Here is a 14,381-nt window from a genome sequence, read left to right as displayed (position 1 = left end):
ACAGGCATTTGGAGGGAATGGTGTGATTTTTTTTTTTTGCATCACATGCCACTACTACTACTACTACTACTACCCCAGGTGCCTTTCTTGCATTTATCTTTAACAATTTTTCCTCCACTTTACTCTCAGTTATTACAAGATTATCTAGCTTACTGCCAGAGTTTAATACACCTCCGGCATTCCCCTCCCTGAATAACTCTTCGTGTGTGAATGTAGATGCAAAATATTCATTGAGTTTGTTAGCTACCTGAGCAGGATCATCAACAGTTGAACCATCGATATCAAGTGGACCAATCTGATTCATCCCCTTCCTTCTAGAGTTTACATAAGTAAAGAACTCTTTGCTGTTTTTCTCTGCATCCTTTGCCAAAGATTTCTCCTAATCTGTCTTCATCTGCCTAGCCTCCTTTGTGACTTGGTTACCGACAAGCTTATCTCTATAGGCTTCTGTGTCACCTGTTATTTTATATGTATCCCATGCATTTTTCTTCTCTGTCACATGTCTAATTAGTTCATCTGACATCCATTTGGGCCTAAATCTTGAACAATATTTCTTAGTTGATATGAAAAGCCTAGTAGCTTCCAAGATTAATTCTTTGAATGCTTCCCATTTTGAATTTGCTGTTGGTAACATCTTCAGTTGGTCCCACCGTATAGAATTTAAATCCTGTCTCAGACCACCATAGTCACCTTTACGAAAGCAAAAACCCTTTACTTTACCCTTTATGGTAATTACCTCTTTGAGTAAATCCCACGTCAACACACTGTGATCACTGCCACCTAGTGGTTCCTTTATCTGCAGATTCTTAATGCATGAAGAATCACTACTGATAATCAGATCAAGAGTATTACTGCCTCCCAAACATGCTGCTGTAGAAAACAATCATTCAGTAAATCTCAAAAGCCTTGCTAGTGTGTGAGTGACCAACCCACAAATTCCAGTCAATCTCTGGGAAATTAAAATCCCAATTATAAGACACTCTGATTTACTGACCCACTCTATTTCTCTCCAAGATTGCTCATTATACTCATCAGATTCATTAGGCCTATAAGACACAACTACTCTCATTTTTCCTTTCCCTGTGCTTATGTCACACTGAACAGACTCAACATTGCATTGTCAACCCACATCAATTGGATGCACTTCCTTAGATTTTATGTGTTTCTTAACTAACAGCATAACCCCACCTCGCTTCCTGTCCTGTCTATCCTTTATGTACACATTGTACTCCCCAAATTTCAATACTGCACTGCTTATGCCTGTGTGACACCACGTCTCTGATATCCCTACAATATCTGCCTTTGATGTCTTGACTAGCACTTCAAGCTCATTGAATTTATTAACTGTACTCCTATCATTGGTGCACCTGTTTCTACTCTTAGTTACCCTAACACAGCCCATGTTTTTACTTGTTCCACTATGACTCCTAACAGTCCTGGAAATCCCCATTGCCTTTCTTTCCAGGTTGGTGCTCAATTGTATTTCAATAGAAGCAGTGCAAGAATCAATTTCACCTCTGCTAGCGGCTACTGTTAATCTATTAGTTCATGTATCTCCCAAAGCTAGCTACAGGCATATTTTAGCCATAGTAGCTTTTGCGCCAAGAATTCTTAAATCAAATCAAATCAAACCCGTAGCTAGCAGTTTTCCGACCCACCTAACTCTGCCTCGATAGCATAAACAAATATTCTTGCACCCTTTCTATTTAAGTGTGTCCCATCCCTGTAGAAGCAGTATCTCCTGTTAACAAGCACAGACCAGTCTCGGAAAAATTCTACCCCTTGAGCCTTGCACAATCTATCCAGGGCCAAATTGATTGACAAGGCTCTCATCACATACTCCCTCCTATCGTGTCTGGGCAGAATTGCAGATACTTTCAAATTCAACCGTAACTCACGGCTTTTTTGGTTAATTAGTGTTTTTTTGGTTAATTAGTGTTTTTTTGGTTAATTAGTGTTTAATAACCATGTTTAATAGTTATTTAGTGCAGTGGCTTCTAGATTGACCACAAAGGTCTCTGCCGGAATGAGGGGAGAGTGAAAAAACAGCAGACTACCCAGAACTCCCCTTGAATCTGGAAATAGATATACCGGAACTGAAATGTCTTGGAGACATTTTGGTTTTGGTAGACTTACAAGGAAGTAATGCAAAGAGGAGTTTGTGTGCATTCATCATCTTCTGCAGAGGTTAGTTTTGGTATCTGTGAGGAGAATAATAGTTAATATAGACTTAATGTCATAGAGCCCACAAATATTATTATTATTAATAATAGCAAATGATGCAAAAAAGCAAGCTAATGTGGCATCGGCAAAAAAAAAAAAAAAAAAACCTACCCACCTCATCTTTCCATCCTCTAATAATTTGTCTTATCCTTCCTTAAATTTATTCAAACTACCTACTTCCATAACACCAGATGGAAGTGTGTTCCAACAATCAATTACCCTCTGCCCGACAAAAGTAAATTGCCACTCATCTATTCTACAACAATTCCTTTTCACTATTGTCCCATCCATGGTGGTGTGGAAGTTTCATCACTATATATCATGGTAATTTCAGGGAAGAACTTTTCTGTTCTTCCCTGAACTTGTTGCTCATCTCTGCACCCATTGTAACAGTTCCAAATCCTTCTTAAAATAAGGCTTCTAGCCAGGATGGAAGTGGAGATAAAACAGCAAGCTTAGTCTCTTCTTTTGTAAATAGAACTCTCCTTGGAACCAAAAGTAGATATACCAGACCCAAATTGCCTTATTGAGACAATTTGGGTTTGGTATACCTACATATTGAGGTGTTAAAGGCCTTTAATGGATTGACTACGGTCAGTGCTAATGGAATTCTTCCTCTTGCTCAAACTACATGCAGAAGGGATATAAATTCAAAAATTGAGGAAGGATTGTTGCAAGTTAAGATGTACATAAATTTGCTTTCAACCGGAGAATGGTTGATTGTTGAAATAAACTCCCATCTGGTGTTGTTGAGGTAGGTAGTTTGAATTAATCTAAGGAAGAACTAGATGAACTGTTGGAGAGGAGGATGGATAGGTAAAATGGAAAGTTTTTTTTTTTTTTGGCTGATGCTGTATACATTTGCTTTTTTTGCATCATTTTCCACTGCTACTACTAATAATAAAATAATAATATTGTGTCCTTTTTTCCGTAAAATAAATATATCCATTTATTGTAATAAAAATTGCTGCCTTTCTAAGAGGTCTTTAATGCTTTTGTTAAATGCAGGTGTTTCTACTATACAGGGTATCTCAAAAATATTGGTACAAACATTTAGGGAAGGTAGGCAACATCTAAAGGAATGCGAATCGCATAGGAACCCATAACCAGAAATGTCACAGGAAAGTAGTAGCAGAGGCACAAGAAGCAGAAATTACACAAGACAGTAATTAGTGGCAAACATTTATTTGACATTTTTTTTTTTTTTTTTTTTTATGTAAACCCCAAACACGAGAGGTATTAGAACCTATGGTACTTAGTACGGTATTTGGGTTGGAGGTTGAGAAGGTGAAAGAAGATATTTGTTGACATTGGACTTGAACTTCTGTAAACGGTAATTTTCAGGAAATACGTATGAAGGAAGGTTGTTCCAGAAAACGGCAGTTGAATGAATAAACGAGGAAGATGAAAAGTTGGTTCTGTGAGTTTGAAGTTGGACAGTAAATGGATGTTGGCTGGTGGCTGCACGTGTTCGGACTGTTTTGAAAGAAAGAGTGGGAATTATAGAAGCCAATTCAGAAGAACAGTGCCCATGGAAGTATCTGTAGAAGAGACATGCAGCAGAAACAGTACGTCTATGAGACAGCGAGTGGAGAGACTCTGTTAGAGATGAATCATTAATTAACTTAACTGCCCTCTTCTGAATGGAATCAAGAAGCCTGAGAGAGGTTTTGGGGGCACCACCCCAGATGTGGGAACAATATTTCATGCCAGGGCAGATTTGCGATTTATACAGAGTGAGCAGCTGGTTGGAAGAAAAGTAACGTTGAGAGCGAAAGAGAAAACCAAGTTTTTTAAATTAGAGGAAGCAATATTTGTAATGTGCCTGAGCCAAGAGAGACTTGAAGTCAGGGTAATCCCCAAAAGAGAAATATCATTTTGCCTAGAAATCGGACTGTCACCAAAGATAAGCATAGGAGCAGAAGAATCCTTTTTGCGAGATATAAGAGAAGACTAGATTTTTGAAGGAATGAAATCAACTAAGTTGTCTTTACCCCACTGGAGATCGGCATTTAAGGAATTGGTAGCAGATTTTCGAGAAGTTGAAGCTGATTGAACGGGGCAAGGTTTCTCAAAATGGAAAGTGGAATGCAATGTGCTATCATCGGCAAAACTATGGATAGGATTTCCAGTCAATGGAAGAAGGTCATTACTATACAAGAGGAAAAGAGAGGGGGGAAGAACTGAAACTTGGGGATACCGGCATTAATGGAGAAGTCAGAAGACAGAGAGCCATCTACCATCACCCTCAGTGAGTGATCAGAGAGAAAACTGGATAACCAATTACTAAAAACAGTTGGCATACCATAAGATGGAAGCTTGTTTAGAAGCTTCCATCTTTAGCATTAGCATTAGTAGAGGCATTTGATGCAAGAAAGCAAGCTTATGCAGCATCAGCCAAAAAAAGAAAAAAAAAACCCACTTCCACTTCACCCCTCTGTTCGTTCAAAATACCTGTCCAGCTGAGCCTTAAACTTATTTAGGCTATCAACCTCCACCACAAGGGATGGAAGTCTGTTCCACCAACCAACCACCCGCTGGCTAAAGGCAAATTTCCGCACGTCTATCCTACATCTGTCTTTCCTCAATTTGAATTTATGCCCTCTCAGGTGATTTTTCCTGGCTAGAGGAAGAATCCCATCAGCATTGAGCATGCTTAAACCATTCAAGGCTTTATACACCTCTATCAGATCACCTCGCTGGTGCCTAGTCTCCAGACACTGTAATTTGCAAAACTTAAGCCTTTCTTCGTAAGAGCACCCCTTTGTTCCATTCACTAATCTTGTTTCCCTTCTCTGTACTCGTTCCAGCAGCTCTACATCCTTCTTGAAATGAGGCCTCCAGACCTGTATACAGTACTCTAGGTGTGGCCTGACCATTGCCTTATACAATAGAATAAGCACCTCCTTATCCCTGCTGGAAAAATTCCTGTATATCATTGACAATACTCCATGAGCTACTCTTGCAGCCTGTCTGCACTGGAAGCTTCTAAACAAGCTTCCATCCTTTATGCCAAACACGATCGAAAGCCTTTGAGATGTCAAGAGCAACTACTTGTGTTTCACCGAACCTTTCCATTGAATTGGTCCATAAATGGGTAACATAAGCCAGAACATCACCAGTGGATCAAAACTGACGGAATCCATACTGGCGATCGTTGATCAGACGGAAGGTTTCTAGGTAGTTTAAGAGTTGGCGGTTAATTGATTTCTCCATTACGTTAGAAAGAGTAGAAGTAATTGCAATGGGACGATAATTGGATGGGAGGGATTTGTCACCCTTTTTAGGAACTGGCTGGATATGAGCAAATTTCCAAACAGAAGGAAAAACACCTTTGGAATAAGCAAGTGAAAAAAGGCAGCAAAGAATAGGAGTAAGTTCAGGAGCACAGGTTTTGAGAACAAGTGGAGAAATACCATCGGGACCTGGAACTTTCTTAGCATCAAGATTCGTCAAAATCCTTCTGACATCCTTTTGACAGAAGACCACAGGAGGTATTGAATGGAGTGTGTTGGGAATGGTGGGAGGTGTTTTACCAAGATCATTAATATATGAGTTGGAAGAAAAATGGGATGCTAGCAGTTCAGCTTTATCCTTCTGTTGAAGTGACATCAGAACCATCTGGTTTGGACAGAGGTGAGAGCAGAGATGGGCAAAAGTTGCGGCCAATAGCTTTAGCAAGGGATCAGAATGCTCGGCTACCATTAGGGCAAGAAGCAAGTTTTCTACTCTTAGCCTGTTCAAACTCTATTTTGGACTGATTAATAACTGCTGTACAATTGCTGCGAGTTTTGGTGTAGGCAGAAAATGAAACTGAAGAATTAGAAACAAGCCAATTACGATATGCAACATTCTTCTCTGAACAGCCTTAGCACATTTATTGGAAAACCAAGGTTTAGATAAAGGACGAGGTTTTAAAATGGAGTGTGGGATAAAGGATTCTGTTCCTGCAAGAATAATTTCACTGACATGATCTGAGCAAACGTTGACATCAGAAGTTTTGAAACAGTAATCTGACCAAGGAAAAGAAGAAAAGAAATTTTGCAGGTCATCCCATTTTTCATTCTTGTAAGGCCAAACAACACGAGGTTGGAAATAGCCATGAGATAAATGCTCCATTAGAGAAGAGACAATCACCAAGTTGTGATCTGAAGTGCCTAAAGGACCTCTCACTTGGACCATGTACTTAGAAGGGTTGTTTGTGAGAAAAAGATCAAGCGTGTTAGCTGTATGATTAGGATTGTCTGGTATTCTTGTAGGTAAATGAACAATCTGTGCAAGGTCATTAGTAATTGCAAAAGCCTCAGCATCTCGACCAGCTGATTCGGTGTGACTAGAAAACGGAAGCTAGCTAGAGTTGTGAACATTAAAATCACCAAAGGAAATTACCTCACTGTTAGGAAAGTTGGACTAGAGAAAGTCAAGTTGCAAAGAGAGGAAGTCAAAAAGCTCCAAGTGTTTAGTGGAGTTTAACAATGGAGTACGAGATGGATGGATTTCATGATGTTACAACAGATGCTCGAAGGTTCCACCATGAGACGCGATGCATGCGTGACACCGACGCAGCATGGATTGGCGGATACGGTTGAGCACACCTGAAGTTTCTTTGACATTAGCAGCAGCGCAGATGAGATCCATTTCCGTCTCCACAGGCGATTCATACACGATAGATTTGAGGGCCCCCCTCCCCAGAAAGAAATCAATTCTCGATAAATCAGGTGAGCATGGGGGCCAGGCAACGGGTCCACCATGGCCAATCCATCGACGCCCAAAACGCCTGTTCAAATGGTCACGAACACACCTTCCATAATGGGCAGGCACTCCGTCATGTTGAAACCAAATGTTGCGTCTCACATTTGCTGGAACATCGTCAAGTAACCCTGGTAGAACTTGTTCAAGAAAGATCTGATATTTAGCGGAGTTCATGCGGGATGGTAACAGGTATGGACCGACTAAGCAATCACCGACCATACCTGTCCACACATTTATTGCAAAGGCGCCTCCGTAGCCAGGTGGGAAGGAGCAGCAGTGCGTAACACATGCTTCTTGATTAGACCGGGGTTCGAGCCCATCACCACCAAATACGGAGGATGTGGAAAGGTCAGGGAATGACCACCTTATATTCCCGGAGCAATATGGCCTTAGTTGCTAATGCTCCTAAAAAAAAAAAAAAAAACATTTATTGCGAAGCGATGTTGTGTCGCATGGGGGTGCATACCATGTGGGTTGTCGTGAGCCCACACATGAGCATTGTGCTGATTGAATAAGCCTTCCCGAGTGAAATAAGCCTCATCCCTGAACAAAACGTAGGCTGGAAAATGCAAGTCTTGAACACTTTCTTGGAGAAACCACTGCGCAAAAACCACACGTGCAGGATGATCTTGGGGGAGCAGTAACTGAACTTTTGGAGATGAAAGGGATGTAAGGAATCATCGTGCTGTACACTGCAGCGAGACACTCCTAAGGCAGAGGCAACGGCACGTGCGTTGGTAGTAGGATTATTCTGGACGGCATTCGACACACTTTCTTCCATGGTGGGAGTTTGTGTCGAACATGGTCTGCCCACACTGCTCCTGTTACCTCTAAATGACCCATAATTGCACAAATTTTGATGCACACGTGCAAACAAATGGTGGTCCGGTACATGTCTGTTTGGGAAGCATTCTCCATAAATTCGTTGAGCGGCTCTTCCATTGCCCTCTACTAATCCACACACTAGGTGCATGTCTGCCAGCTCACAGTTCGTATATCGATGCATGCCCTTCGTGCGGCGATTACTGCTTGAATGAGTAAACCAGAAATTTTTCCTCTCGTGAACTGATGAACAGCGCCGTGTACCGACTTACAGTGACGTTTCTGGTTATGGTTTCCTATGCGATTCACATTCCTTTAGATGTTACCTACCTCCCCTAAACGTTTGTACCAGTATTTTTGAGACACCCTGTATATGTAGTTAAACCTTGTAGATTTAACTGCAGATATGCTAGAAACTAACCATTTGATAAGTGCTGACTTACCAAATGGTTAGTTTGATTGATTGTTGGAAGAAACCATCAGTCAGTTAATGCTAGGAATGGAGCAGACTAGGAGGTCCAACTTGTGTGCCTTAACATTCCTGAAGATGAAGGGGGTTATTGAGCTAATATGCTGAAAATTAACTTGGTGTGTTTACCTGTTCAGCATAACTTTTAGAGGTTTTGTGATGCCATATTCCAGTGCTTTTATCAGCTGTCATCCCAATGTGGATGGAGTGGTTGCCTCTTAGGTTCTGCACAGCTGTCCTTTCTTATGCTCTTAATTATTTAAGATGGCAGGTATTCTGTTGGGTCATACTAATTACTTGCAAGATTTATAGGGAGATATTTGAAATACGGGATTTTTGTGACATATACTGAAGTGCAAGGTGCACTAGCATGATTAGAGTATCTTTCTTCCATATCTGGTGAAATAGTATGCAAAACATATGCTGTGCAAAGAAATCAGAAGGGAAAAAAATGTCATTGCAAATATATTATTTTAAAATTGCTATTGTTGATCAGAAAACGTTAACAAGAAATATTCATAAATGCCCATATTATAAGCTTTTTAATTTATAGGCCCAATAGGCCTCTATGTAATTATTCACAGAAATATTCTATATACAGTGGGATAAAAAGAGCTTAAGAATTTTTCTTCATTAAAAAATAATTAAATTTACAAATGAAACTAACTAAATTATTAAAACAAAATGTGTAAAAATTAATCTCTGAATAATGAATAAACTAACTGTTACTTAAAAAGTTAACTGCAGCCATTATCAACCCATTGCAGGATGGAAGCTTCCTCAACAATTCTTGCTGAGGGAAATGGACCATAATCTGTCACGCTGATCCAGTGCAGGTTGGCAGATCAACCGTATTTAGCAGTCAGGGGCTTGAACCCCTGTCTACTCAAAGAGCATGTGCTACTGCACTCCGCTCCTGACCACTCGGCTACGGAGGCTGCAACTGTTACTTATATTTACATTAAAATTGTATTCCTTATTATGGATTTTTGAAAGTAATGACAAAGTGACGCTTTATATTTGCTTGCTGATATGACTTTTTCTTTCAATCCCTTTTTTTTCTTTTTGGTTGGTGCCACAAGTGTTTGACTTTTGGACTATTATATGAGGTATGGCAATAAAGTTCCTGGACTGGTGCTGTTGCAGTCATTAGCATTAGTAGAGGCATATGATACAAGAAAGCAAGCTTATACAGCATCAACAAAAATAAAATTAAAAAAAAAAAAAAAACTTTCCATTTCACCCATTCATTTGCTCCAAAAGTTTGTCCAGTGTTCTTCCTTGAATTTATCTTAGCTATCAACTTCCACAACGACAGATGGAAGTTTGTTCCGGCAATCAACTACCCGCTGGCTAAAGGCAAATTTCTGCGCATCTATTCTATAACTGTCTTTCCTCAATTAAAGTTTATGCTTCCTCAGATTCATAATCTGAACAAGAGGAAGAATCACATCAGTATTATGTTGATGTCATGTTTAATGATTTTGAAAATAAGTGGACATAGCATGTTGTAGTTAAAACTTCCTCTTACAGTTGATGGTACAGAGATTGTCCAGTAAAGCTGACATAGTGCAAGTAACAACCAGTTTTGTTAATAGTGTTAATATTCCATGTCACGATTTTGAAACGGAGCAACGAATGGTTAATAAATTTTGCTTTAAACTGGGAAAATCTACAACAGAAACATACGAAATATTAAAAACTGTTTGTGGCAATGAAATGTTAAATCTTACCAGTGTGTTTGAATAGTATAAACAGTTCAAAGACAGATGTGGGTATGTTCACTGTGACCCAAGAAGTGGGCATCTGTCAGCCTCTCAAAATGTGAACAGAGTTTGCAAAAGTTCAGAAAATTGTATTGCAGTGATTGTCATTTGACCCTCAAAATGATGGCTGATGAGTTGAATATGAATAAGGAGACAATTCATCGAATTCTGCATGAAAATTTAGAGAAAAGGAAGGTATGTGTAAAATTTGTTGCACAGCCTCATAGATGAGCAGAAGCAATGGAGAGTGTCATCATGCAAAACTTCATCCAGACTTATCAGGGTAATGCTGATTTCCTCGACTGTATTGTCACTGGAGATGAGTGTTGGGTGTTTCAGTACAACTCGGAGATAAAACATCAGAGCATGCAGTAGACTTCAAAATCATCTCTAAGGCCCAAAAAGTTTCATTTACAGAAGTCCCGGATCAAGACAATGCAAGTCATGTTTTTCAACAAACCATTGAAGCACATTTCCCTTGTGAGGCTGCAGTTTCGAGAGAAAGGCAGCTGGTTCTTGTTGCACGACAATGCCCCCATCCATTCTTCCCTTCTTCTGAAGACATTTCTAATGAAACATGGCATTTTACAGATCAACCACCCACCCTATTCTCCCAATCTAGCACCAGTGAACTTCTTCATTCCCAAGGTGAAAATGGCCCTCAAAGGAAAGAGATTTCAGTATGTTGAGGACATAAAGAGAAACATAATGACCGAACTGAACATCATCTCTTTGGACATCTTTACTTACTCTTTTAGAACAGTGTAATGAGTGCGTTCAATTAAGTGGTGATTACTTTAAATAAAAATAAAACCATTTTGAACTCCTTCACTTTGCATTTTTTTTATTGCACCTGTTCAGGAACCGAATGGCATTCTTCCTCTTGCTGAGACTACACACATGAGGGAGCATAAATTTAAGTTGAGGAAGGATGGTTGCAGGATAGATCTGCAGAAGTTTGCCTTCAGCCAGCCAGTGGTTGATTGTTAGAACAGGCTTCCATTTGTTGTTGTGGAAGTGTATAGTTTGAATAAATTAAAGGAAGAACTAGCCAAAGTCTTGGAAAGTATAGATGGAAGAAGTGTGTAGTGTTTTTTTTTTTTGGCTGAGGCTTTATAAGCTTGCTTTCTTTCATCATTAGCCACTACTACTACTTTATTGCCATACCTTGTATGTATAAGTGAAGTTAGGTTCTAAAAATCACATTGGCTTTTTTAATACATCAGGTTTTAAGAAAAAGGAAATAAACTGTATAAATTAAACATTATGATCTAACTGATGTCATTTACCATTTAATATTTTAGATGAAAGTCCCAGTCCTGAACAAAAGCTTCCTGTACCAGAAAGAGCAGATAGCTTGCCAAAAAACATGAATATTGTAAATAATAACTTATCTTCCATTGCCGATGATGCAGTTGTCGAAACTAGCAGTCAAACATCCCCAAAATTATCATCCCTTGTAGCAGGACAAAGGATAGTTATTCCACCCCTCACAACAGCTGAAGTATCATCAGAATCCGAGTGAGTATTATCTTAAAATATTATTGCATTTATATACTTTCAACAAAAAAGTGTGGTCTTATATATTAATAACACTGGTAAAAATGTGAAACTCTTAAGTTGAGCACAATAGCATTCTATATATGTTCTAAAAGAAATTAAACATATTAATGTAATCTTTCTTTTGTTTCTTTTTATCCTTATCTTTTTCACTTATCCTTTCTAATATGACTTTCCAAAATTCATTTTGGGAAAATTACATTAGAAATTGGACTTGTTAAGCCCTCAGAGAATGGCAGGGAAATAGAGCAATGAATATGTGTCTCTGAACAAGCATACCATCAGACATCTGTACAACAAATTTAAAAAGACTGAGATTATTGCAGATGCGTACAAAGGAGTAAGACTGAAAGTGCTTAGGGAAGCAAATCTCACGGCCATTCATACTGTGATGATCAAGAGCATAAAAAACCTATAAAAAGGTTTGTTTGTTTTTTTTTTATCCCAGAGAAGCATGTCTGTGTGCCCTGAAAAACATTGCACTCATATCCCTAAAATAGAAATTATACATAAGTTGCTGCCATGAGATGACATCAGCCATCTCCAATACTGTCAATGCCGATACTAATAATGTTCCCTCCAAATAATTGCCACAATGCTAGGGATTCAAGTTTTTTCAGAATGTTACAATGGACAACTGCTTTCATAGTTTCATTGATGTCAGTTGGTGAACCAAGTCTAAAACACATATAACAGGCCTATATCATCAACCTACCACCACCAGTGCATGTCTGAACTGTGTGGTCTGATTCATCACTCTGCGTTGTGTTCTGCCACTGCTGTAATATCCAAGTGCTTCCATTCTCTGCATCAGGTATAAATAGTGATGTGCGCTGTTAAGAGACAGCTTACAAAGCAGCTGCATGACTCCATGATCATGCAGTGTTTTCTGATTGGTGTTGATCATACACTTATCCCAATTCTGTCAACTACCTCTCAAGTCAGCTCATTAATGGTGCCTTTGTACAATATTGTAGGATTGCAGGAGGATAATTCAATGCAGTAGTCAAAATAAAATAAAACTACTATGCTTTATGTGTTCCACTTTTGATTATGTAGATCATTCTGCTTCCATCTGAAACCAAAGCTGAATACTTGGCACTAAGGTTTGGGCTTTCCTGAATCTGCTATATGTTTAAAAATCTGGGACACTGCCAGGACAACTGTTTCAAAAAACTGCTGATCATCAACCATCAAGAAAAGTACATTAATTATGCTTTTGCATTGATTTGCTAATAGAGGTGACCCACAAGCTGATGAGAAACCAGTAGCTTTGAAATAGTTCTGGCACTGTCTCAGATTTTTCGATGCATGCCAGTTTCACCTGTAGGTGATGCTATACAATTTATAAAGATATTAGCAACTTGGGCCAAAACCATGGATAGTGGTATTTATCTCTAAGTCGAACATAATCCCAAACCTTAGCACCAAGTACTCAGTCTTCAGTGGGAACAGAATGATCTCCATGTTTGTATATTGAATGCAATAAATTTCATATACCAATTTTTATTTGGTGCCTTTATAATTTCCTCTATCCATGTCAACTGCCAGCATACTCTAGCCATTTAAACGTGGCTTGCTTGGTTTAGGATTGAATGATCACATTACCTTCTGTCTTCCATTGGTGTACAACGTTTCCAACAGTTGGTTTTTGGTATCTCATTCTTTGTACTGTCCAATGAGTGGGTATGCCTGCTATGTGGAAGGTGCTGTCACACCTTGTATGAATGGACCTACCTTTTTTTTTTTTTTATTTTCATCCACCTGTCACTGAAATTGTCATTGTCATACACCCATCATGTGGATGGCCTCTAGAATTAACCATTAATTCCAAGAAATATATATAGTAGAATAGTGTATATTGAATATCTTTGGTAAAAATTTCAGACTTTACATTATATGGAATCGAAATAAAGCTAATTTATTGTAAGTACATAAAAGCAAAATTTTATTTTGGCTAAAAAACAGTTTGAAAATAGTGAAAGTCACAAACAGGAACCAAGTGAAAGCAACAGCATTTCAGCATTTTACTTTTTTTTTTTTTTTTAGATGAAACTTGGTAGCGTGCAATGTAGAATGTGTGCCTCTGTTTCACCCATATTTTCTTCCTCACTAAAATACTGTTGTTTTAGAGATGTCTGAAAGTCTGATCTTAAGTCTAGTAATTTCAGATGTAAATTTTATAATCTAAAGCAATGAATGTTTCATTGCTTTAGATAATAAAACTTAGATTATAAAACTTCTCTATGAATGTTTCACTGGTTTTGACTAGTTTTTATATTAATTTAAAAGTAATGCTGACCATGATAAACAGTTTTTTGCTTAACCACTTAAATCATATCATGCCAGTTTTCTATGATCTTTTTATTATCTGGGATCTTTTTATTATATCTTTAAAAATAAATTTATGTTTATTCTCAAATGGCTAAGGTCAGAAGAGTTTATTAAAACAGGCATGATCCATGCGAGAGTTGTGGAGCGGAGTTTTATAGCGGAACCCTTTAGGTATGATTCGATTGCTTTTGCATCTATGTGCAAAGCGTAGATGTTGTCTATTGCGGGTTATTGAAAAGAAGGACTTTTGTAACTGCACACAATCGTTGTAAACATTATGGCTGTAAAGGGAACGAATTGTAATGAATGGGCCTGGTGTACTGGGGTCCAAATGTCGCGGAATTTTTGGGCCACCAACCACGATCTTGATCCCAAACGTGACTTCGAAATAGTAGACCACTCACGACACTTTCGCCACCACCTATGGCTAGAGTCACTTAACATATTAAACAATC

The 14,381-nt window shown here is 38.6% G+C and overlaps 1 protein-coding gene across 4 annotated transcripts in view; it reads left to right on the top strand.

Moving 5' to 3' along the window:
• LOC150090305 (protocadherin-like wing polarity protein stan) overlaps positions 1-14,381 on the top strand; it is a 426,116-nt gene that overhangs the window by 400,366 nt on the left and 11,369 nt on the right. For all 4 annotated transcript variants that reach the window (XM_090389794.1, XM_090389793.1, XM_090389795.1 and 1 more), the window contains one exon: positions 11,337-11,553. In XM_090389794.1, the coding sequence (XP_090245920.1) occupies positions 11,337-11,553 (217 nt within the window). The remainder of the gene's footprint in view (positions 1-11,336; positions 11,554-14,381) is intronic.

The sequence above is a fragment of the Mastigoproctus giganteus genome, chromosome 2, assembly GCF_048544385.1.
Source record: "Mastigoproctus giganteus isolate SK-2022 chromosome 2, ASM4854438v1, whole genome shotgun sequence".
NCBI classification, from domain to species: domain Eukaryota; kingdom Metazoa; phylum Arthropoda; class Arachnida; order Uropygi; family Thelyphonidae; genus Mastigoproctus; species Mastigoproctus giganteus.
The sequence above is the reverse complement of the archived record's forward strand: the minus strand, read 5'-3'. Positions and strand labels throughout refer to the sequence as shown.